Source organism: Drosophila nasuta, chromosome 3 (genome assembly GCF_023558535.2).
Source record: "Drosophila nasuta strain 15112-1781.00 chromosome 3, ASM2355853v1, whole genome shotgun sequence".
Taxonomy (NCBI): Eukaryota; Metazoa; Arthropoda; class Insecta; order Diptera; family Drosophilidae; genus Drosophila; species Drosophila nasuta.
In genome coordinates this window covers 50,230,718-50,254,668 of record NC_083457.1, presented here as the reverse complement: position 1 = coordinate 50,254,668, position 23,951 = coordinate 50,230,718, and the positions used below count along the sequence as shown (strand labels likewise).

Here is a 23,951-nt window from a genome sequence, read left to right as displayed (position 1 = left end):
ACAGTTTTTTTTTTTTCAATATTTTTATTTTTCCGTTTCGTTTTTCTTTTTTTTTGTTTGATTTTTTTGTTTCTTTTGATTTAAACTTATTGAACGAAAATTTAAATAATACATACAATTCGCGCTTAACTGCTAAATTTTCACATTACACATGCTCACATTGTGTTTATTTTTTTAGAGTTTTCTTTTCTTTTTTATGTTCTTAGTTTATATTATTTTAATGTTTTTAATAAAATGCATATTTCTTTTTTTTTTTGTATTGTTATTTTCGCTTAGAAGTTGTTGAGACGCGTTGGCTGCAAAAAGAAAGTGGGAAAAAAAGGGGAAACGGGATTTTAGCATTTATAATACGACATTTTCAACTGCGCAACATCATTTGGGAACAGCAAAGAATCCTCTGTCTGCCTTTTCAGTTGTTGTTTGCTTTTTGTTTTCGTTTTGCTTTTGTATTTTCATTTGCGTTTCTTTTTATTTTTTTTTTTGTAGTTTGTGTGTGGGACGTTTTGTTATTGCAGAACGCCAAAAAAAAGGGACGACAAATGAAATCCAAAAAGCAACAGCGCTGTCAGACCAAGTGGGTGGAGGAAGAGGGAAAGGTGAAGTGGGAGGCAGAGACAGAGGAGCGGAGGGACAGTTTTTGCTCTGCTTGGATTTCATTTAATTTGTGTGCGTGACTCTCAGCCATACACATATACAGACACAAAATGCGCGCATATTTGTTTTACTTCTTTGCTTTTCACTTTGGTTTTTCACTTTTTTCACACACACACACACTCGCACACACAAACTAAACACACATATTCACACACTCGTTAAACATTTTCTTGTATTTTGGAGTTGTGTGTGAAGCTGATTCACATATTTATAGCATTTTATATTTATATATTTTTAAGCATTTGCATCACATACTTTTCGCTGAACCTGCGCCAACATATTGCAAAACTGTAAAGATTCAAGAAGAAGAAGAGACGTTAGCAACGCAGTTTGTTTTCTTTGTACAAAATTTGACTAAGAATAAAAATTATTTGCAGTTTATGTGTGTTATACATATAAATTGTGGATTATACTAACAATTAATGAGCGGGCGGCAAATAAGAAACTCAACTCTGCGTGAGAGTTACAAGCACACACACACACTCGCACACGCACACATTCAAACGCAACACACCGCGCGTTATGCGCTGCACGAAGGTACTGACTGAAAAAGCAGACGACAGACGATTCAAGTACCCAAGCGAAGCGAAGCCAGCCAAATGGAGTCCACACGAACCCTCGCTGCTCTGCTGCCTTGTGCTTATGTGTTGGTGTTAGCGTGTGTCTGTGTGCATGGCAGAGGATTGCTAGGCGCTAATAAAAACAACAACAATTACAGCTGTGTGACGTCTGTTTGTATGTATGTGTGTATGTTCACAGGGGATGCGACGAGCAAAACAGTGGTACAGGGATTATTCACTGTGTGCTTGAAAACCAACATTTGATGGTTGTAATGCTTATTGTGAATGCAAATCTATTGGAATAAATCAGTGAGTCACAAAACGAGATCAACTTGTAAGCATTTTCGTTGCTACACACAAACACACCACTGTGCATCAGGGTAGACATTTTGCAGGACACATATAGACAGAGACCAGAAACGAAGCCAAAGCAAATGACGTTGTTATACACACGGATACGAACTCGCACACACAGACGGAGGACTGCTGCACACATGTGAACGGTATTGTTCATACATATGTGTTTGGAGTTAAACAGGATCCACACAGACTCAACAGCTGGCCAGGCAAATGCATACACATAAACACAACAAAAGCAACAGCAATCACAACAGGTCAGCATCCACACACAGTTCCGAATTTGGATTTGCAAAGCCCCCTCCTCCGCACTCTCTTCAACGTATGTTACTTGGCATCCACATTTGGCATTTGTGTGGATGCCAAAACAGCTGGCAACAAAACTTTATCCATTGCCGCTGCCTGGTGGGCTGGAGGGGAGGAAGGGTAGGTTAGACGGTAGACACGGCACAGCGGAGGATGGAGCAGCGATGAAAGGAAGCATTCTTTTTTATATCTTCTGTATGCTGGAGTGGAAACAGCTGCAATTAATTGTGCGTCTCGTCTCCACTTGCTGCTTGTCTGTCTCTGTCTTCGTGTTTTTTTTTTGTGAGGCGCAAAAAGAAGTTTGCGTGACAAACGGGACTTACAAAGGGGGACACAGCACACACAACAAGTGACAGAAGGCCAATTGGTTGTGGCAAACACATTTACATACATTTGTAAGTATGTAATGCAAACAAATGTGCTGAGGATTTTCGCAAACAATATATATATTAATGCTAATGCTAGTATGTATGTAGTTTGGCTAATTAATTGAAGTAACGAAGCGAATAGAACACAAACAAGCAGAACAAGTTTCATTTCTCTGCCGACGCCGCTGTCACAATTGCCGCTGCGTCGCGTCGACCAACTCTTTGCTTTTCTCACACATTGTTGTAGTTGTTGTTGCTGTCGCGGTGTATTGCGTTGTTTTTGCACCAAGTTCTTAACGACGTAATTCGTTTATAATTGAGATTCTTCTTATTCCACGCCGCACTGTTAGTACTATTATTTTTGTTTTGTTTTATTTATTTATTATTTTGTTATTAACTCACTTTTGCGTAAAGATGGAGAAAACATCGACTGCACTATCGATGCATCGATGCTTTTTTATTTTATTAAAACATCGATTTATTAATAACAAACATCGATGTTTCTTGCGCCAAATATAAATTAATTTATTAATGTATAAATTATTCGTTCGGTCTAATTAAGACTTTTTGTTTTTTAAGAAAACAAACTATTCAACACCTACATGTGTCAGTGTGTGACCGCCAACAAATCTGCTAATATACGTTTTAATGCCGATGAGATATACCAAAATATAGAAGCATCGATAATTTACCATCTGGTTACACTTCGATAAATTTGCAAAACGTGTTTAAAAACAACTTTTTTTTTTTTGCAATTTCCAATTATTAAGTATTGAATATACCAAAAACGTGTTGTCTGGTATTTTAATAGCCGCATTTTTACGTGGCGGTCGGGCGATAACAGATTATTGTTTACTTTTGCAACATACCAATTCGAAAAGCGCACAACATAAGTTACAAATATTTTTTATTTTTAAATTCTAGTTAACATATTGTACTATGATCAACCTCATCTGAAAAAACAAATCCTTCTCTGCCACTTGGTGGGCGTCGATTCGTAAACGCTCTGGCGGCACAGCTCTTGCTCAAGATATTTCTGAATCTGTTGCTCCACATCAGAGCGCCACTTTAGTTCCAGGAATAGCGGGAAAACCTCGCCGGTTTTTTTCAGACGCCGTTCAGCCGTCTGGTAGCATTTCCACGGCTGCGGCTCCACCACAAACAGCTCTGCCATTTGGGACAGTTTGTGCAGAAAAAATTGCAGACCGTTGTCGTGATGATTCAGATGAATCCACATGGTAATCGAGTAGCAGCAGATGGCATCAAACTTCTGTCGATGATGCTGCTCCAAATAAGTCTGCACAGGTGAGTCGAATTGCTCCTCATTCAGCACATCGGCGGTAAAATAGCTGATCTTGTCGAGACACGTGTTTTCCGCTTTCGCTCGTTCGATAAGCCGCTCGTCAATGTCCACGCCAAGCACATGCACTGGTCGCTGTAACTGTTCCTCAAGGAACTTTTGTAACAGTTGGGTGAAAACGCCACAATTGCAGCCCACGTCGAGCACCAAGTAGGGCTCATTTTCTGTCCTCGTGTCGTTTTGTTTGGGCTGCCAAATATCTTTTGATGGCAGCAGCTTAACCCGTTCGATAGCTGAATTGAATTGATAGTAATTCATGAAATTGCCATATTGCACTGCTCCCGGATTATTGTTGCGGCGTTCCATTGCAAACAACAATCAAAACAAAAACATTACCCGAAGTTTACCAAAACAATAAGAAGTCAATAGCAGACTGCCCGCAAGTTGAAATTCAAAATATACCACACTGTTGAGTAAATATACCAATTGCATGTAGATAAACGGTCACTCTGCCATTGCTGTTATACCAATAACAGAAAATGTTATTTACTGTTGGCGGGTACATATTAAAAATTCAAATGTGAATGGCGAATAAGGAAACATCGGGGTTTTAACTTTCCATGTACATAATTTACTGCTCTCGTTTTAATAATTATATAATTTTTAACACGTTCTTACAATTTGCTTACATATCAAATCGATAACATTTTATAAAATTAATTGAAATGATTGAAATCAATGTACAATGATGAAACAATATACACAATGCTTTCTTGGCTTGTTTGTGGATAACATATGCGTTAACAATATTTAACAACAAACACACCATGGGTAACATGAGCACAACTCTGCCCAGATCGAGGAAACTGAATTTAACCCACTAAGGGAACTAGGCAAAATTGCAACAGTCTGTTGAAAATCTGAACAACGTTGCGCTCATGTCCTTCTTCGTCTTCGTCGTCGTCGACGTCGTCTCGGTGAAATTATAAACAATTAATTTATAATCTAAATATACATAATTCATGATACGAATTAAACTATTAAACTTGTTGTTGTCTAATACTAAATTATCGTACATTAAACTATATATAAGTATGTATATATTTATATATATTACGATTTGTATGCAATTTGTCATCTTCGTTCTTGCTCTCTTTTTTTTACTCTTCGCTACTTGTACATACATACTGTAGTCGTACTTATTTAAGTATATATTTATATTTAGCTTAGTTTTTGTTTTGCGCTAAAACCTACTGGAAATGTGTCAAGTATTTGTTTGCATTTGCTTTTTATTTTCGTTTTGAGCTACACTCTCGTACAGGATAATAAATGTAACTAATAAACGGAGAGAAGGAATAGCCGTTGTTTACGTTGTTGTTGTTGTTGATCTTGATTTCTTGAAGCGTGCAAAGATTTGAAAATGTTGAACTCGACTGAACTGCTTATCGAATCATCTATCTACGTTCTTGGGTCTTTATTCATTTAGTTTTTTTTTTTGGTTTTGGCAATTTATTTGATAAATCTCTACACAATAGTTAATTTGCTAAATTCTATAAATATATTATAGTATGCTACTCGTACTTAATATGGACTTTTTGGAAAAACTTTACACGCGCCAAGCGCTAAACCTTTGCATATGTGTTAAATTTGTTGTTGCTTGTGAAGCTAGCGTCGCCTTAGCAAGAGAGATGTTAACAACAGCTGGTTAACAGAGCGCTGTTAACCGAAACAATAGCGATAACGATAACGATGAACGCAAGTTTTTCAAATTTAAATGCCAACGAAAACGGAAATGTAGCTGGCGGAAATTAAATTCCATGATATCTCTGGTATGTGGACTAGGCGTGTGTTAGACATAAGTAATATGGGTATATAGCTAGATATGTATACATACACGCTATATACGAACATATACTGTACGTTGTAAGCTCATAAATACACAATAATATTATTAATTAGTTAATTAATTAATAATAAAAACTCTTACCAAATGTTTTAGCTTATTAACTATTATAATGAATATGTCTTTCAACTTGTCAGTGTTTGTTTTTGTTTTCTTTTGTTGGTTGCAGATGTTGTTGTTGTTTTTAGTTAGTAGTTGCTGTTGTTTAATATTGTTGTTGGTGGTGGAGATGTTGAATGGTTTGGTATTAGTTGGTGTTGTTGTTGTTGTGGAGATAGAGAGTATTTTGTTTGGTGCGCATCGCCCAGAGCGGTCCATAAATATGCAACTATGTGGCCAAGGGGACAAGTACGGTTCAGTTATTGGGCATATTGTATTGTTATGATTTCTCTTTTTTTTTGTTCACTTTTTTTGGTTTTTGATTTTCAAATGACACAAGATGCGATTTACAACCAATTTATACTTGAAAATTTAACGGCTCTAGTCATCTGGGTCCAACCCGATTAGCTCCGCTTGCAATCTGCCCTTAGTCTTACAGCAAATTGTTAAGCAAAATACTCTCAACGCAATGCGAAATTGCGGCGACATGCCGGTCATAATCACAATTTTCCAAAATGAATTCAATATACCAATCCAAACGACTGCGAAATTGATAAGAGTACTTTGGATAACCTCGCCCGTGACCACCTCATAGAGACGCAACAATATCCATGGCAGCCAGGACATCCAGAATGCAAAGACTAATGCGAATGACATCATATGACTAGGGTTCGATAAATTTTCAGCCAATGCAGTTGCATATTCTTTATCATGTATGGGCTCGCCGGACCTAATTTTGCGCATCATCACAAATATGTAGCCGTAGTTGTGTACTATCGATATGAGGCTGGGACCTAATACTAATATCGCCAATGTGGCACTATATGCCGCCATATTGCCCCAATCCAGCATGCAAATGTGCGTCACATTGTTCTCGATGGGCTGTGAATAGCCTAGAATTGGTGGACAGCAAAGTAATGCTGCCGATATCCATGTGAAGACCATCCAGCATTGGCAGCTATCAAAAAACGATTCAACATTAATCGAACTATCGATAAGTGCAGCATATTTTGCTTACCGCGTTTTCGTTTGCACCGTTTCATAGCGCAACGGTTTGCGTACGGCCAAATAACGATCCACCGAGATCCACATGAAGGTGTAAACGGACACAGCCCACAGTGTGACCTCCAGATAGCCGGTGAAACGGCACACGATATCGCCGTACACCCATTCGCCCCTCAGGGCGGGGTAAACGGAGAAGGGCACCACGAGTAGACCGCATAGCAAGTCAGCGATTGCTAGCGATAGCAGATAATAGTTAATAACCTCCGTGGGACCTGCGCGAGTGTGTGTATTGTAAGTTAGTTCAAAGCATGTATCGATTAATCGATAGTTTACCTTTAAAGTTGGCATAGGTGGCGATGATCAGCAGATTGGACAACACTATCGCCACGCCCAGTATGGAGATGAGTACGGCTTTGGTGAGGTTCTCCACTTTCGAAATATCCTGCAGGTGGCTCATTTCCGGCATTTTTCTGGCCACTGCAAGTGAAAGCGCTCTGGCTTAAGGTTATGCAAAGGCCGACAGGCTCAGTTGTACCTCACTTCCGGTCATGACGCCCTGCACTCGAATGTGTGTCAGTAAATGTCTGCCTGTGTGTGTTGGTGTGTTTCTACGTGTGTGAGTGTATTTCAGAGTTTTGGCGTGGTGTGGCGCCCTCTATTGTGCAATAGGCAAACTGCACACGCGAAGGTCGTCGTCGAGTCAGCGTCGCCGTCGCCGTCGCCGTCGCTGCAGCACCTTGAGCTCGCCAAATTTGTATAAATTTGTGTTGCCTGCTTTTAGGCTGGCGCCAAGCCAAGACCTGCAATTCGATTGTAGTTGTTGTTGTTGCTGCTTTTGTTGTTACTCTTGTTGTTGGGGGCTGCGGTTAAGGTTAAGGATAATGTTTGCTATTTGTTTTGCCAAGTCGCATGTGTTAGAAGCTCGTTTAAAACTTTCGTTTAAAATGTGTTTTACCTTTAAAAACTACTAATAGACAATTTCATTTAGTTCATTTCGTTTAGGTTTCAATTTAAGTTGTAGTATTTTAGTATTTTTTTTTTGTTTGGTATTAAATTCACAACGCTTTTTTGCTAAATTTTAATAAAATTTTGTTAATATCTTTAAACTGTTCGTTTTAATGCTCGCTTTAATGCTACTAAAAAGTTTTGAATATATTTTCTATATATTATATATATGTCTGCAATATATATTGTATATTGTTTGTTGCTTCTAAATTTGTTGACTAAGTTTTAAGTTTTTCTTTTTTTTGAAATTTAAAAATTACACATTTCGAACTTTTAAGTGGAAGAATAATGATTACAATTATTTAGTTTTAATTTTTAGATTTACTTTGTTAATTTTAGTTGCTATTTAAATATTTATGAATACGTTGTCGCGATCTTCTGCTAATGCCTTTTTTCTACTTTTAATTATATAAATATAATTAGAGCACAGCACAAAATTATTTTTAAATATTTTACTTTGTTTTTTTTTTGTTTGAAATATTTCGTAAGGCTTTTGATGTGCTACGTTTTTAAGTTTAAAATATTTGACTAAATCGTTTTAATATTTGGGTTTTTTTTTTTGTTTTTTTCGCTGTGTTGTGATTGTGATTATCCTTTTGCTTTGTAAATTCTGGCTGTATTTTGTTGCTGTTGTTTGGTGTTATTTGCTCTAGCTGCTTCTCATCTATTTTGTTGTTGTTGTCAGTTTAAGCTAATTGTGCGCATCTGTAAAAATAACACAAGAAATCATTTATTTATATAACAATCGATAAATGGTAGAAGAGAGTGTTTCCCCCCTCCACCCCCCCTTTTTCTTTGCCCCGTTTGGGCTTTCAATAAATTATTACGTGGCTGGCGACAAAAGCCTTTTAGCTGCATAAATGCTTTACATAAGCGTGCTTATCCTTTCGTCCTGCCAGTGGCACTTTAGCTTTTTGTGTGCCACCTCCCCCACCTAGTTGCACCCCCTCACCCCCTCGAAACCACCCCCGCATCTGATGGTTCTGCTGCTGACCCACTTTAGATTGTGCACTTGACACAGTTTGAGAGCCATCGCAGTGACAGCCTCAAGTGACATTGACTGCACAACAATTCTGCCAATGGCTGTCAAACTGCAATTAGCTTCAGCTCAAATTGAAATTTTGTTACAGCTGCTGCTGCTTCTTCTTCTTATTTGCATTTACACAACTGAGTTGATGTCACAATTACAACAACTATTTATGCAATAATTATGCGCGCTTTGCATAATTGAATTTCAATTACAAAATTTGCATTTACTTTGAGGTTCAATTGCATAAAAGTGAAAGCGAAAAGAAGCTTTGCTCAATGATATTTTAATGGATATATTTAAGAATTATTAGATGCAGCTTAAAGAGCTTAAGTGATGCACCTCACTACTATATAATTTTATTCAAAATAGAAAACAATAATTAGAAGAAGAAGAAGCTTTTGCAATAATATTTAAATTAAATGATATTATAAATTTTAATGGAAATATTTTTTTGAATATTAAAGAGCAGCTTAAAGAGCTGAAGTCATGAATTAATTAAAAATTTAAAACATTAATCAGCTTTGCTCAATATTATTTAAAACATATGTATTTATTTAAGTAATATTTAATGCACCCTTACAGACCTTCAAGAATACAGTTTGTACTACAGAATTTAACTTGAATATGAAAACAATAATGAATAATATAATACAAAATAAATTAAATATAAATAAATTGAATTGAGCAATTAAATCTTTTGTTTTTACTACATTTTGTACCTTCTAAATTACTAATAAAAGTAAATAAATAATTTATATTGAAAACTCACATATTATTTGCATTTCAAAATAAAGTAAAATTGTATGTAATATTTTTCTTATATGAATGCAATTAGTTTTTTTTTTTTACGATTTTTACTAGTTATGCATATTTTACAGAAAACATCGATGTCCATATCCGTTTATATTTTGAAAATATAACATATAAAATATAAATAACATCGATGCATCGCTTAACTTTATTACAAAACAAAACATCGAAAAACATCGCTCAAAAAATATTGTAGAAATTCGTAATAAATTAAAAATAAACTTTTTCATTCCATTAAAATATTCGAAACAAAAAGCTTTATTATAGTTCTTTTTTGCTTGTTATTTTTTTGATAATACAAAAACATTGTAAAATAATCGAGGTAGCTCTTAACATCAACATTAACGAAAACATCGCTATAAAAAACATCGATGCTCATTGCATCGATGTTTTCAGCTTCACTATTTTGTAGTGCTTAAATTGTTAATTAATGTTTGGGTCTCATATAGTTATTAATCATGTCCATTTTGTTCATATTTTTACTTCACATTATTCTAAAACATTAATTTATACGCTTTCATCGAGAGCATGCAATGCTGTCAAACTGTTGCGCAGCGCTTGTCCAACTGTGACTCTCAAACTGCGGTCATCAAACTGTGCACCTTTAGTCTGCGTCTGTGTCTGTTTGTCTTGCGTTATTGATGCTTAGTGCTTTTTGCAATCGATCAACAATCAAGCAGCCCTACAGCTGCCCCGCCCCCCGCCTTCACTAAGTTGGTTTACCTCATCAGCATCATTGGCGACGTCATCGCGTCATTTGCCACGCAGACGAAGGCAAACAAAAGCCGGAAAGCATTATCAAATGCTATTAGAGAAGCAGCGGGTGATGACTGCAAGGGAGGAGGGGAAATGGGAGGGGGTGCAGAGGTCAATGGGGTAACTGTGACTGTAACAAGTTTGTCTCTCGCTTGACTTTGTAATTTAATTAATGCTAACGTCGCAATGGTTTGGCAGCCGACAGGTGATAAATAACAATGAATTGCATTTGCTTTCATCTCTTTCACACATTCACTCCCTCTCTCTCTCTCTGTGAGTTGCTGTCAATCATTGCGTAAGCGCGTGCAGTTGATGTCGGGGGCGTGGCTGAGCGAAAGTGGGCGGCGATTGTGGTGCGGAAAACGTCATTTGTGCAAATGGTTTCATGGCGCCGCCATCAAGTCGCCACTGAGAACTGAGAACAGAGAGACTCAGGCTTCGGCCTGGAACTGGCAATTACAGTGAAATAACTGTTATTGCTGCCAACTTAACCGTAGCGTCGATTTGTGCCACACATAATGAGGCACAAGGCTGAGCCACCTCCCTCTTCCCCTCCCCATTGGGGACATATGAGAAATGAGAAATGAGTTCAGCGAACTCATCAACAAAAAAGTAGAAACAATGCCAACGAAAAAAATCAATAAGCACGTGAATCATTCTATGATTAATTATGAATAATACAATTATTGTTGTTGTTGCCTCGACTGCTGCTGCTGCTGCGAAATAAGTCTTGAGGTTGATGAGATTTTGATTATGGCAACGTGGCAATAATTCACTTGAGTGAAATGTGGACAGAATTGAAACAAATGTTGCCCCATTTTGGTGGCAGCTGTTACGTAGATAGACGCTTATGTATTCATGTGATGGCTCAATAGGACATACAACAATAATAATACACACACATGAAAGTATAACTACAGTTAAATGCTATGTGTGTAGCGTATGTATTTGTGATTACAGTGTGGGGAAAATAAAGGGGTTTGAATTATTCTGAGAAACTTAGAAAGAAAGGAACTATAAATACGTAAATAATTTACGATTCTCTACAAATTATTATGAAGAAGTAATACATAATATTAGTATAGTATTATAATATAAAATATTCATAATACAATATTTCAGCAAAGATTTCAATCCCTTAGAAAAATAATATTTCATATGAACAGTTGGTTTCCAACCGCTTCATATGAACACTTTGTTCATTTAGAAAGCTTCAATAAATATATTTGTTTAATATATTTTGTCCAGCACAATAAGTAAATGTATTTAAACAATCAAGTGTCATCGTTAGATAGATTGTTTATAAAGTATACATTAGAAAATGATATGCGTAGCTGGCATAATTTAGTTATAGGTAACTTAATATAAAGATTTACTAGAAAAACTGCAATTTTAGGGAAATCTAACTTGCGAACTTTTCCTTCATTTTCATTTTTACTGGAATATAATAATAGTGGGAAGCAATTTCATTTCACAATCCTATTTTAGTAATCAATAGTTTTAATGATATTGTCAAAAATTCACCTTAGCTCTCTTTGTATTGACTAAGGCAGCTTTAACAATTAGCAGTCACTTTCCAACTGCAACATCAGCACTTCACTGCACTTAAAACTTCTGCCTTGCAGGTATCAGGATACATGTAAGGGGAAAGCAATTTAAAGGAAATATTAAAAATCAAAAGCAAAATGAAATATTTTTGAACGCTTCTGCTTAATAATATTGACATATTATATTAAAGAAGTTTAGCAATTTTAACTATTATTAGTTCTTTTAAACTGTAGCATAATCAGCAGTGCAATTTGGACTTTCCAAACTGCACCTAAAAGTAGGCAGCATAAATTACAAACTACTTTTTGTGCATTAATATTGCAATTCCTAAATTTTAGGTAAAGAAAAAAACATGAACAGGAAAAGGAAAGACACATAAATATCTAAAATAAATTGGAATATTTTTTAACGGAAAACCTTAATAATAATGACATATTCAAGAAGTTGCAGTTCAAGCACTTAAACCCATAATAAGTTGCTTTAAAACTAGAGCACCATCAACAAAAAAAGGTTTGGGACATTAATTCTGAACTATCTGCTAGATAGCAAGATAGAAATATAGTCGAAAATAAGAATTTTTTCGAATATAACTTTAACTAATAATCATACATTTTAAATTGGTTTAAAAACTGAACCCGTTATCAGTAGCTTTAAAACCGCAGCATCATCAACAGTGTAAATTGTGATTTTTATACTGCACCTAAAAGTAGGCAACATAAACTGCAAGCAACTTTTGATGCAATTATACAGCAATTTCTGCCTTTTAAGTAACAGGACACATGAAATGAAAATAGTCTAAAAGAAATTGGGATATTTTTAAAAGCAAAAACTTAATAATAATTACATGTAACTATACTTATTACTGAACCATTTGGCTTTAGGTAGCAGGATAGAAATTTAATCAAAAGAAACACTATACATACATATAGGCGAAAAAATTTGAAATTGAAATTTGAATTTGAAATTTGGAATATTATGAAACTAAGTAAAAATAATAGCCATTCGTTTAAAACTACGAGTAGTTTAAGCAGTTGAATCCGTTATCAGTGGCTTTAAAACAGCAGCATCATGATGCATCATCAACAGTCCAACCTAAAAGTAGGCTACACAAACTGCAAACAAGTTTTGAGCTCTCGCTTTGTTCACAGATTTATGAATGCGCCCACAACTTTGTGAGCACAAACAAAGCGCAAAAAACTTTATCGCTTCTAGACAAATGCACAGCGCTGTACGTGAGCAAGAGAGAAGAGTTACATAGTACGTGTAGGTGCGTTAGGCATGTGTGTGTGTGTGTGGCATTTGTGGGCTGCGCTTGTAGATTTCATTTGAAGCCATAAAATATGTATCGCATGCGTGTTTATGGCGCAACACACAAAGTCTCGCATAGAGGCGGAGAGCACAGATACCGGGATACATGTGTGAATGTCGAGTTGAGGCGAGGGGAGAGGAGTGGAGAGTCGAGAGGGGAGTTGCCACATGCGACGATGACGATGACGGTGATGGCACAGAGCAACGTCAAGTGATTTACAAAGCCACGAGCGACGTCGTCGGCGTCGTCGTCGTCGCTTTGGGGGCTGCCATAAAATCATATTTAAATGCCCGGCCAGGTGGCTAGGGTGTCCTTACTGAGAGTGAAAGCAGCGGGAGAGAGAGAGGTGCGGGGGGGTCGCTAAAAATACGGGCAAAATGCGAAGGCCAAGGCGAGTGCATGCTAAAAAAAGGATACTCAGTTGATGACGTTGGCGCGACAAGGCAAAACCGAAGGCAAGGCAAGGCTGCTGCAGATGAAAGGACAAGAAGGGGGGAGGGGGAAGCTGCTACGTCATCGGAGCAGGCTTATATAAGCATGACCTCAGAGTGTCAGAGAGCCCGCTGCTGCTGCTTGTTGTCTGCCTTTTGTTACCTTGCTTACTTGCTTGCTTTTTTTTGCCGCATCTATTTTTAATGCTGTTTATTTTTAGGCACAATGCGAAGTCAACTTCTGAGCTCACAGTTTAGTACAGTTTACTATTCGGGTTTTTTTTTCTTGCTTTGCATAATTAATAGTCTCGCATATGGCGACAACTCACTCGCAGCGCACAGCAAATAAAGTGACTTAAGAACTTTGCAAAACTGGCAACTTCAAGCGTTGAAGCTGCATTGCCAGCCAGCGGCCTGTTGCATGAAACTTGGCTAAAAAGTTTCGCGACGCCAGCGAATGCAATTAATAAATGCAAATTTTAAAGTGAGCCAAGGCGAAAGAACTTTTCTTTTGGCTGTTGTGGAAATGCGAAAGTACTGCCTGAAATATCGCAATTATTTTTCATGGCGTGCACATTTTAGCTTAAATAGAAGAATGACATTTTTACTAAGTGATTTTTCAAGCTGCATATTATTTTTTTAAAGCTTTAATGGTATACAACTTGTATGACCTTTTATTTATATGTATTATTATATTATTAAATTTTCAATTATTTTTATATTATCATCGAATTTACTTATTATCTTTAGATAGATAGATTGTAAATAAATAAAGAACATAAAAAAAATTTTTTTTTATTATCAAAATGCATTATAAAAGTTTTTTAGGCTTTAATGGGAATAATTTTTATGAAGTTTGAAGCTTCATTGAATCCGCCCACACAAATTGACAAAAGTTGAATAAAAAGCGTAATTTTCGTACAGACGATAATAAGTACTACATATATAGTACTTATGATTTCTGAAAATTTGGTTACGATCGGATAAAACATCTACAGGTTATATAAGAAATACTTATGTACGATAAATTACGCCTGCTGCAATTGGGTCTTAGATGCTTGGGCTGACAATCTGGTATATTTTGCACTATATGGTATATTTTGAATGTATATTTTAATATTTTTGGGGTAGCAGTTACTTTGGATGACAATCTGGTATATTTTTAATGTAGCATTTGAAATATTTTAGTATTATTGCAATCACGTTGATTGACAAATTTGTATATTTTGCACTTTATGGTATATTTTTAATGTTGTATCATATCAATATACCAATTATAGGAGTCGTATTAGTATTTTTGCGGTAGTAGTTACTTTGGATGACAATCTGGTATATTTTGGATGTAGTATTTTACCAATATACCAAATATAGACGTTGGTATATTTTTGTACTTTTGCAGTATATTAATTTGGCATATTTGATAAATAATACCTATTTGATTTTATTTGAACACACTCGACTGTAGCTTTTATTATTTGTTATATATAAAACTTTTATTTTATATTAACTTGTTCCTCATTATCAATACATTAAATGTGAAAAATGTGTAGCTAAAATGTTTTTTTTTTAAGTGCTGAAACTATGTTCCAAGCTACTTATATTTTTAACTGTTATTCATGAAAGTAAATGAAATAAAAGTACTTTTGAATACGAATAATACGTTAAATTAAGAAAATAAATGCTATTCAGAAACTTTTATTATGAACATAATAAAGTATTTCATTAATCTTTTTTACATTATTAAACATACATCTATTTTGGGTAAAGTCTAATGCGAAATATGAAAATTAACTTTAGCCAGCTTTGGGAATTTTTTATATGAAACTAGTACAAATTTCAATATATTTAAATTATTATTGGGATTATTATTATTATTATTAAGATTGTAATATTATATTTTTAAAGTGAAATTTTTGTATTTGTGATTATGATTAAAGTAAAATTGTTTTTCTTTATAATACAAAATATATAGCAATGCAAATGATATGAACTGAAATTAAGAACTACTTTTTATGTGCTGACTCTTACTTATTTAATTTAATTAATTTGCATAAAATGGTATATGTATTTTGATTAGTTGCCAAGAGCAAAAACTTTTATTATCTTTTTTTTTTGCTGTTTATGGGGCTCGACGCTAAACGCACGTGTTGTCAACTTATTGTTGTTAATTTTGTTGTCCGTTCGTTGTTTTGTTTTTGGGGGCAGGTCATAAACTCAGTCGACTGCCCAAACCAAGCGCGCCATTAAAATGTATATGGTATCACACACCCTTACACATGGAACATGGAACATGGAACATGGCGTATACGTAATATTTTCATTTGGCCCAATTCTGGGTTGAGTTCGTTGTGTTTGGTTTGCTTTGATGGCTGATGGTGGTGGCCAAGGACACGCGCAGCGCCTTGGCGACGCACCCGTGTTTAGTTTTATATCGTTTTATTCCCCTTTTGCAGTTTTATTATTATTTTTTTTTTGCTTTTGCTTTTCCAGTTGACTTTGATTTCCCTAGAAACGTTTTGGTTGAGGTTTTTTTGTCAAGCGAGTTGATAGTGGATGAAGCTGACAAATGTTATAAATTACTTTTGACGAAGGACGCGCTTAATGTGCTCAGCTGCTGCATCCTTGTTGTCATTGGCAACGCGACGTATGCGTAATAAATACAACTTGCGCTAAGGCTAAGGACAGTTGTGTGCTTGATACCGGCAGAAACACATATACTAATATATTCACACACATACTGATACACTCACCCACACACACACACACACTTAGTCAATCAATAAACGGAAAACAACAACAAGAGTTGCTTCAATGCTGCAACTTGACATTCAGCAGTCGCAGCCATCAGCGGCCAAAGCCAAAGTCGAAGCCAGTTGCAGTGTGCTCAGTGGCTCAATCAATATGTCAATGCATCAATTTGCCAGTCTACAGTTGCAACTCTTGTGTGTGTTTATTTGTTGCTGTTATTTGCCAATTGATTGATAAGGCGGCAGGCAACGAGGCAACATCGAGGTTGAGGTTGAGGTTGAGGCAAGCCGCTCGCTGTTTTTCGATGTCAGCTGTGCGCTGAATGGCAATAGGAATACAGTTATATATAGCCACGGAAACTGAGAGAGAGTGAATGAGAGAGGGAGAGAGAGTGACTGAGAGCGACAGAGAGAGTGACTGTGTAAACAAGGAAGAGCGAGAGCACGGGGAGAACTCGAGCTCAAGCTCGCAACATCATCCTTGTGACTTGTATTTCATTTGCAATTTATTGGCTCGTTGTTGAAGCTGCTGCAGCAAAGTGTGGCGTGGCAGCATGTGGCAATTGTTTGGCGCACTGTTTGACATTCAACCAATTTGCAACAACTGCAGGCGCAAAACAATAACTGAAATACTAATTCCAACATTCGATACTCTACACAGAGAGAAATAAATGTAGATTGAAAAGTCTGTTGCAAAAAAATATTGATTTAAAATTGTTTCGATCTTTAAGGTTTCATTTTTAAATCAAGGTTTCGTTTATCAATCATCCTCTTAAGATTAAACAAGTAAGAAAGCTACAAATGACTGTGAGATACACACTAACTGTTGTGATTAACAGCAAAACCGTTCGGTATTATTCTTCATATATACATACCAAAATAATATACACAAAATACAAAATGGTATATTAATATAATATTACATTCAAAATATATCATAGAGTAAAACAAATATACGAGATTGTCAGTCAAATCAACACAGATCTCTTGTAATTAGCGTTTTGACCTATACAAAAGTATTAACTTTGTATCTGATCGCAAACAAATTTACGGGAATAATAGATACTGTAGTTTTTAATGTAAGTATCTAAAATTCTAACCTAAAAATTACGCTTGTTATTCGATTTTTATCTATTTACAGTGGAAGAAGTGACAAAAAAAAAAGAAGTGAAAAAATTATATCTCTATCTCTTATCTCTGAGATCTAGGCGTTCATAAGCGTCTCTTGACGCTGATCACGAATATATATACTTTATATGGTCGGAGATTCCTTCTTATGCTTGTTACACATATTTCCAGATGGAGTTATAATACCCTTTTACTCTAAGGGGTAACGGGTATAAAAATCTGTATTGAAAAGTAGATTGCAAATCTTGATCTAAGATTTTTTCTATGTTTTAGTTTGAAAAATGCTTAAATCGAGGATTCATTCATCGTTTTAAGGTTACAAAATCTTTTTTTTGGTCGAAATTCAACAATTTTGTTCGTGTTTCTTTACATGGTTGATCTGGATTTAAGATATTGACTTCTAGATTCAGTTTTGAGATTTATTTTATTTATTTCTTCAAACAATATAATCTTGAATTTCTAGAATGCAATGTAGAATTTTGATTTTGATTTAAGAGTTTATCTTCTTTGCTCAATTTTGATATAATAGTGATTCAAGATTTTATTTTTGATTTCAGCTTTTTTTTTTGTATGCATACTTTTTTTTTTATAGATTTTTGTTTCTGTGTACTTTTGTCCCTTTTTACTCATCGCTCGGCCATTAAAGCCAATTAGTTTTGGGCTTAAAGTGCCACACCCACAACAAATACAAATAGTTGCCCGCCCCCCGAAAATTGTGTGACATACTCATAGACTCAGTCTATGCTTGGGCATGTCTATTGTCAGTTAAGAGCGCGATTTGTGTGCCCGGAAAGGCGTCAAGAGATGGACACACAAACACACTCACACACAGACACACACACAGCTAAATGAAACTTTCACTGATTGCCAAAGTCCGGTTGGGAAAGGGAAGAAGGGGGAGAGGGGGGAGGGTGAGTGATTGGGAGGCGTTGTCACTGTGCCACAGCTGACGTCGTCGTTTATTTTTCGGTACGGATTTTAAATGTTTTCAGCGTAATTTCGGGTGTGTGTGACTAGGGGAAAGATACTAAATGGAAATGAAAAGAAAAGTTCAAAGTGAAGATTGCATAGAAAAGTGTCACGACAAATTCACTATATTAAATATTCCAGCTAAACAGTTTTAATTGTTATGCACATTTTACATAAAGGTAAAGTTACTTGAAGTCAATTCTATTTGAAAAGTAAATATAATATTGTATAGAAAAGTATAAACTATAGTTTTTATTGTTTTATTTTAAACAATTGAAATTTAAAACTGTTTGATCTTGATTTAAGATTTTTCGCGCTTAGTTTTATTTAGAGATTTTTCCATTCTTGAAACAAGATAATAATCTTTAATTTCAAGACTGGGCAACCATTATGTTTGTAAATTTCGATCTTGATTTAGTAATAAACCTTCTTGATTTTAGTACGTATTTTCTTTCTGTATTATTACGTATTATTATATTAGTCACATCAATTGCTTATATACATTATTTGAGCAAAAAGTGTTAATTGTTTTGTACATTTGTATGTCAAAGTTTACAACTTGAAATCAATTGAATTCCTAAAAGTTTACTAAGAAAAAACTTGAAAAATGATGAACAGCTGCATCAACTTTAAGCTGATAAAATTTATATAAATTACCTAAGGAAATACTTGATAAATTAGAGAGAGCTGATGCATTCTTAAAGCTATTGAATCGCTTAACACTTTTGTAAAATGATTCTGAGCTTTGAGCTAAGAAAAATTCTGAAATATTACAGAGAGATGATTCACTCTTAAAGCTGTTTAATTACTTGAGAATTCATTAAAATGATTCATCTTGTTTCTATAGAATATTCAGAATTTAATTAAACTGCTTTTATATTGCTTGTAAATTAAACATTTAAAATACATAGATCAACTAATTAACATGCCCAAAGACAACACTTTGTAGAGCATTCAAGAGTCGTTAAGATTGTTATGTCGCATTTATACTGTGGGTCATAAAAGCCAAATGTTGATACATATATTATATAAAAGAATTTTGGCACATTTTCTATACCCTAGAGCGGAGAGTATTTTAATTTATTAGCACTATGAAGCAGACATTTCCGATTCTATGAAATCTATCTATATAACTTTATATGATGTCATTATATTTTTTCAAGTGAGTCAGCTGTCGAGTCATTTGTAAAATTCAAATTAAACTTAAATACTGCTATTGACATTTAATAAAATCGAATTACAAAGTTGATTATTTATGTAATAAATTATGAATTTAAAAAAAGGAAATTGTAATATATAATGATTAGTTTAAGATTGAGTATATATAGAAATAAAAATATAAAATATAAATATAGTAAGCAATGTAAAAATACTGAGAACTTTTTTTAATTATAAATAAGTATAATAAAAAAGTATTTAAAATTGTTCTTAGTTCTTTGTCTTAGGTTTTATAATGTAAATATATAAATTTCAAATCAAAGTAAATAATACTTTAATAGCTTTAAAAAGAAATGTAGTAAAAAGTGAAAGAACATTGTAAAGTTTTTATTGAAAATAAGTCTAATACAAAGGTATTCAAATCTGTTGTTATTTTCTATACAGATTTTTTTTAAGGAAACTACAAAAATTATAAATCAAATTTAAAATTTAAGTTGTAAATAAAAATACTTTAATTATATTATTTTTATAAATATAAATATAGTAAAAAGTGAAATAACATTGACTCTTTTCTATCTATTAATAATTTTAATATAAATGTATTTAAACTCTTCTTAGTCCTTGTCTAAGATTTTAAGTAGGAAATTTAAAATTAAATCATATACTTTATTATGGATCAGAACTTTTACTAATTATTTTGCTTGTATCAGTAAAATATATTCATATATTTGTAAGAGTATACACACTTCGTTCACATCACAAAAAGTAGGAATTTTTTTTCGCTTTCAGTTTTCAGATACTTTTATGTTTATATTTAGCTCTGCAGTTGTTGTTATGCTTTGTTGTTGTTTTTCGCTTTTCCATATAACATATTTATGTATTATTTAGTATTTTTTTTTGGCTGTTCGCTTTTGTTTGTTGTTAAACTGTGGCCGCAATGCGTATTCACTCTTACTTTCTAATTTCATTGCGGCTTTCAGCTTAGTGATAACAGATGTTTTGTGGGGCATGGTATGGGGCATGTGGCATGGGAACTCGCAGTGGACACGCGATGCGGGGCAGCGCAACACACGTTGCGGCCATAAATCTTGGCGTAGGCGACACATAAATAGACCGACATAATATATAATATATATGTACGTAGTATAAACATATATGCTATTACTTTTTGATGCCATTGTTAAAGGCAATTTTATCATAATGTGTAGCAATAAAAGTGTATTTGCGATAATTACAAATCAAGGTTGTGTTGCAGCTGGTTTTTTTTATTTTGTGGCTGTTGCTGCAGCTGGCTAATTGTATACGTGGCAGCATGGCAGAAGAAAGGAAAAGAAAAGGAAAACAATTACGTGTGTGAGGGAGGGCAAAGGAAATCGTTGAGAATGTTGCACGCGCCATTTGGCATGTAAATTAGACGGCAGCCTTGAAGTATGCAATGGAATTTTGTGTGCTGGACATGGGAAAAATGTTGCATGCAGGCAGCCAGCCATGTGTAAACTCTGTGTGTGTGTGTGTGTGGCAAGAGGATGTAATAAAAGAATAAAAAGCAATGGCGATCGGAGGTGCTTGAATTATGCAAAAGCCACAACCACAACAAAGCGACCTTGAAGTAGGCGCAACGCAGCAAATTGCAAGGCGTAATTTGAAGAGCCGACACGACTCAACTTGACTCGACATGACACGACGTGGTTTTGTTTTTTGTTTCTTGTTTCTTTCGACTTCCTGCCCACAGGAGGCCAGGTGTGAAATTTCCCATTGTGTGATCGATAAACTGTCCATGTCTGTGTAATATTATTATACGCGCGCCCTTGAAGGCAAATTTACGACAAAATAAACAAGTTGACGGCAGCCAAAACGGACCTGCAGCAATCCCTCCTAGATAAGCGCAAGGATACGCAAAGCGCAAAAGCAACAGCAAAAAAAAAAAGAAAATAATGAACAAGCTAAAAGCGAAAGCAGGCAAAGCTGACGCGTTTTTATGACACAGCAAAAGTTATCGACGGCAGCCAAAAGACAAATTGCCTATAAAACAAAGTACATAAAAAGAGAGAAACCCGAAAACGAAACGAAATGAAACAAAACGCAAAGGAAATGTGACAAAATGTAACGAAGCGTACAAAAGATACGCATGCAATGCCAAAAACGAATTAGGCGAAGCAAAGCTGCGCTTCAGCATTTGCTAATATTGGATATGCCCGAAAGTATGCGAAAAAACAACAGCTACAAACAAAGCTGCGCTTCGGCAGTCGTCGAATATTGGATATGCTCAAAAGTATGCTACATAAAAAAAAGACAAGTTGAAAGTTCTTAAGCTAGGCGAAATGACATTACACTAAATTGCAAAGTCTGCGAGTGCGAGTGGGAGAGGGCAAGGACGAAAATGAGTATGTGGAACGCAAGTGATAAACTTAAGCTGCTGCCACTGTTGACGCTGGCAGCGCTGCTCTCAAATGAGCTTTTCAATATTTACGCAGCGACTTGCGCTAATCTCAAACTCGATGCTGCTTGCTTGCCAAACATTTTTTTGCATTGAGCTTTTCATGCGAATTTTCGTTGTTTGCTCTGCCTATATATTTTTGAAGCACACTCTCAAGCACATCTCTGCTGCAGACGCCGACGCCGACATCGATGTCGACGGCGATGCTGGCAGCGAAGCTTGGCTTTGGCTTTTGTGGCCATTTTGGGGTTGTTTATGTTTTGCTTTGCTGTTTCGCTTTTGTGTTGAGGTAGGATGCGCCCAGAGCTCACACTACTCTGTGAGTGTATCTGTATTTGTGTGTATGTGTGTGTATTCTAGGTGTGTCTATTGTTGCAGCCTTTTTGTGGAATTGGAATACTCACCTTTGACTTGAGTTCATCAGAAAAGTTCTCCCAACATTGAGTTTTTGCTGTTTCATTTAATTAAATTTCTTTTTGGTGTTTTAGTTGTTGTTGTTGTTGTATATATTTATATAGTATAGTTATTACATTTTGTCTTGAACACTTTGTCTTTATCACTTTGTTTGGCTGCAACGACAAATGACGACAAAAGGAAACTATCAACTGTCTAGCTGCCAGATGTGTAAGCTCTTCTTATTTATGATTACAGACTTAAAACTCCCCGTATTCTTTTGAAGGGAAACTGACTAACTAAGAATTGTATAATGTGTGAGAGGGCTTAGTGTCTTTTAGTGGCGTCATAGAGCCCAAGCGTCTAATAAATCAATCAAATAATATTTTAATGCATAAGGCATTAAATAATAAAAATCAAAAGCACCAACGATAAGATAGTATCATAAATTTCGAAATTTGTGTGTGTGGAAAAGTTTAGGCAAGAGCTCTAAACACAATTTAGATAAATGTAAATTTTTTGTGTTCTCGGGATTTGCAGGGAATAATATTCTTTAGCTATCATTTAATGCCAAAAAAATTCGACTTTAAAGTATTTTTCACTTTAATTCGCGGCAAACTTTTGTCATTGATTTTGTTGCGAATTAAATTTGGTATTTTTTATTTTTATTGTCGCTGCGATTTTCTATTTAGTTTCAGATTTATTCACGCACGTGGGACACATGCAGCTTTTCTTTTTGTTACTTGTTGGCTTTTCTTTTGCTGCTTAGCCTTCAACACACATACACATGCACATTCATATACACGTTCACAGCGGACGCACACACTCACACACATATAGGACATGTGCGCAGGTGTGCGCCTTGGATTTTTCAATTATTCACCAGATAATTAAATAAATTTGCATATTTCGCACAGCTGCAGTTGCTTTTAATTACATTCACTAATCCAGCGTTCTATTCGATATTCGATTCACAACATCAAATAAGCTGCAAAAGTTTCCTTTTCTACTTTTTTCGCTTTTTTCTTTTTTTGGACAGAAGCGGAACAGCAAGAACTGAAAATTTTGTTTGCTGGCCCCCGCCGTCTGTGTGTGTGTGTGTGTTAGTGTAGGTGTGTGTGTGTCTGACTGTTTCCAACAACCACTGAACGCGCCCGCGCTGCTGCTACTGCTGCTGCTGCTGCTGCTGCTGCTCGATGCGTGCGTACGTGCAACGCGCTGACTGTCTGACTGGCGACTGGGCCAAAGCATTTTTCGCTCCAACTGGACTAACGCCCAGAGAGCGCAGCACACACTCGAAGAGAAAGAGAGAGAGAGAGTAGGTGAGAGCGAAAGCACCGCTTGCTGGAACTTGTGTGTGCGCGCCTGCAACAACACGCAACAGGAGAGAGCAGACAGTGCGAAGCTTTCGCCTAGTTTACGAAGCGAGCTTTTGACGCACATGGCATTTGTTTATATTTGTAGCGCTTTCCAGGCCAGCGCACTGGAAGCGCCGCTGTCGCGAGTTTCGGCGCATGTAAAAATAGCATTGCATATTTTTAGGCCGCCACGAAATTAAACGAAGACCAAACTAAAAATGGAAGTTCGTTGCTTTTTGAGTTTTGAGTTACTAAAATTGGAATGCGGAATGGAGGTAGCATTTAGTTTATTGTTTAATAGCATATTGGTTTTATACTTA

The 23,951-nt window shown here is 35.5% G+C and overlaps 2 protein-coding genes across 7 annotated transcripts; both read right to left on the bottom strand.

Moving 5' to 3' along the window:
- Positions 1-241: 241 nt before the first annotated feature.
- Positions 242-3,988, bottom strand: LOC132793666 (probable RNA methyltransferase CG11342). Its single transcript, XM_060803694.1, has 3 exons — positions 2,848-3,988; positions 910-942; positions 242-296 (listed from the first exon to the last, which is right to left on the bottom strand). The coding sequence occupies exon 1, from the start codon at positions 3,909-3,911 to the stop codon at positions 3,195-3,197; it is 717 nt and encodes a 238-aa protein (XP_060659677.1). The 5' UTR covers positions 3,912-3,988; the 3' UTR covers positions 242-296; positions 910-942; positions 2,848-3,194.
- Positions 3,989-4,987: 999 nt separating this feature from the next.
- On the bottom strand, positions 4,988-23,504 carry LOC132793664 (G-protein coupled receptor 52). Of its 6 annotated transcripts, none has more exons than XM_060803691.1 (5): positions 23,403-23,504; positions 22,285-22,449; positions 6,886-8,262; positions 6,566-6,824; positions 4,988-6,505 (listed from the first exon to the last, which is right to left on the bottom strand). In XM_060803691.1, the coding sequence occupies exons 3-5, from the start codon at positions 7,016-7,018 to the stop codon at positions 5,929-5,931; spliced, it is 969 nt and encodes a 322-aa protein (XP_060659674.1). In that variant the 5' UTR covers positions 7,019-8,262; positions 22,285-22,449; positions 23,403-23,504; the 3' UTR covers positions 4,988-5,928. The 6 variants fall into 6 exon arrangements, with proteins under 6 accessions (XP_060659674.1, XP_060659673.1, XP_060659675.1 ...); XM_060803690.1 differs by having other exon boundaries at positions 23,416-23,504; XM_060803692.1 differs by having other exon boundaries at positions 23,419-23,504.
- Positions 23,505-23,951: the final 447 nt, after the last annotated feature.

Excerpts from the sequence above, each read along its gene's own strand:
- LOC132793664 (XM_060803691.1), bottom strand. The coding sequence starts at position 7,018 with ATGCCGGAAATGAGCCACCTGCAGGATATTTCGAAAGTGGAGAACCTC. Across the intron at positions 6,825-6,885 it reads CACCTATGCCAACTTTAAAG|GTCCCACGGAGGTTATTAAC; the intron begins GTAAACTATCGA and ends ACACTCGCGCAG. Across the intron at positions 6,506-6,565 it reads ACGGTGCAAACGAAAACGCG|CTGCCAATGCTGGATGGTCT; the intron begins GTAAGCAAAATA and ends GTTTTTTGATAG.
- LOC132793666 (XM_060803694.1), bottom strand. The coding sequence starts at position 3,911 with ATGGAACGCCGCAACAATAATCCGGGAGCAGTGCAATATGGCAATTTC.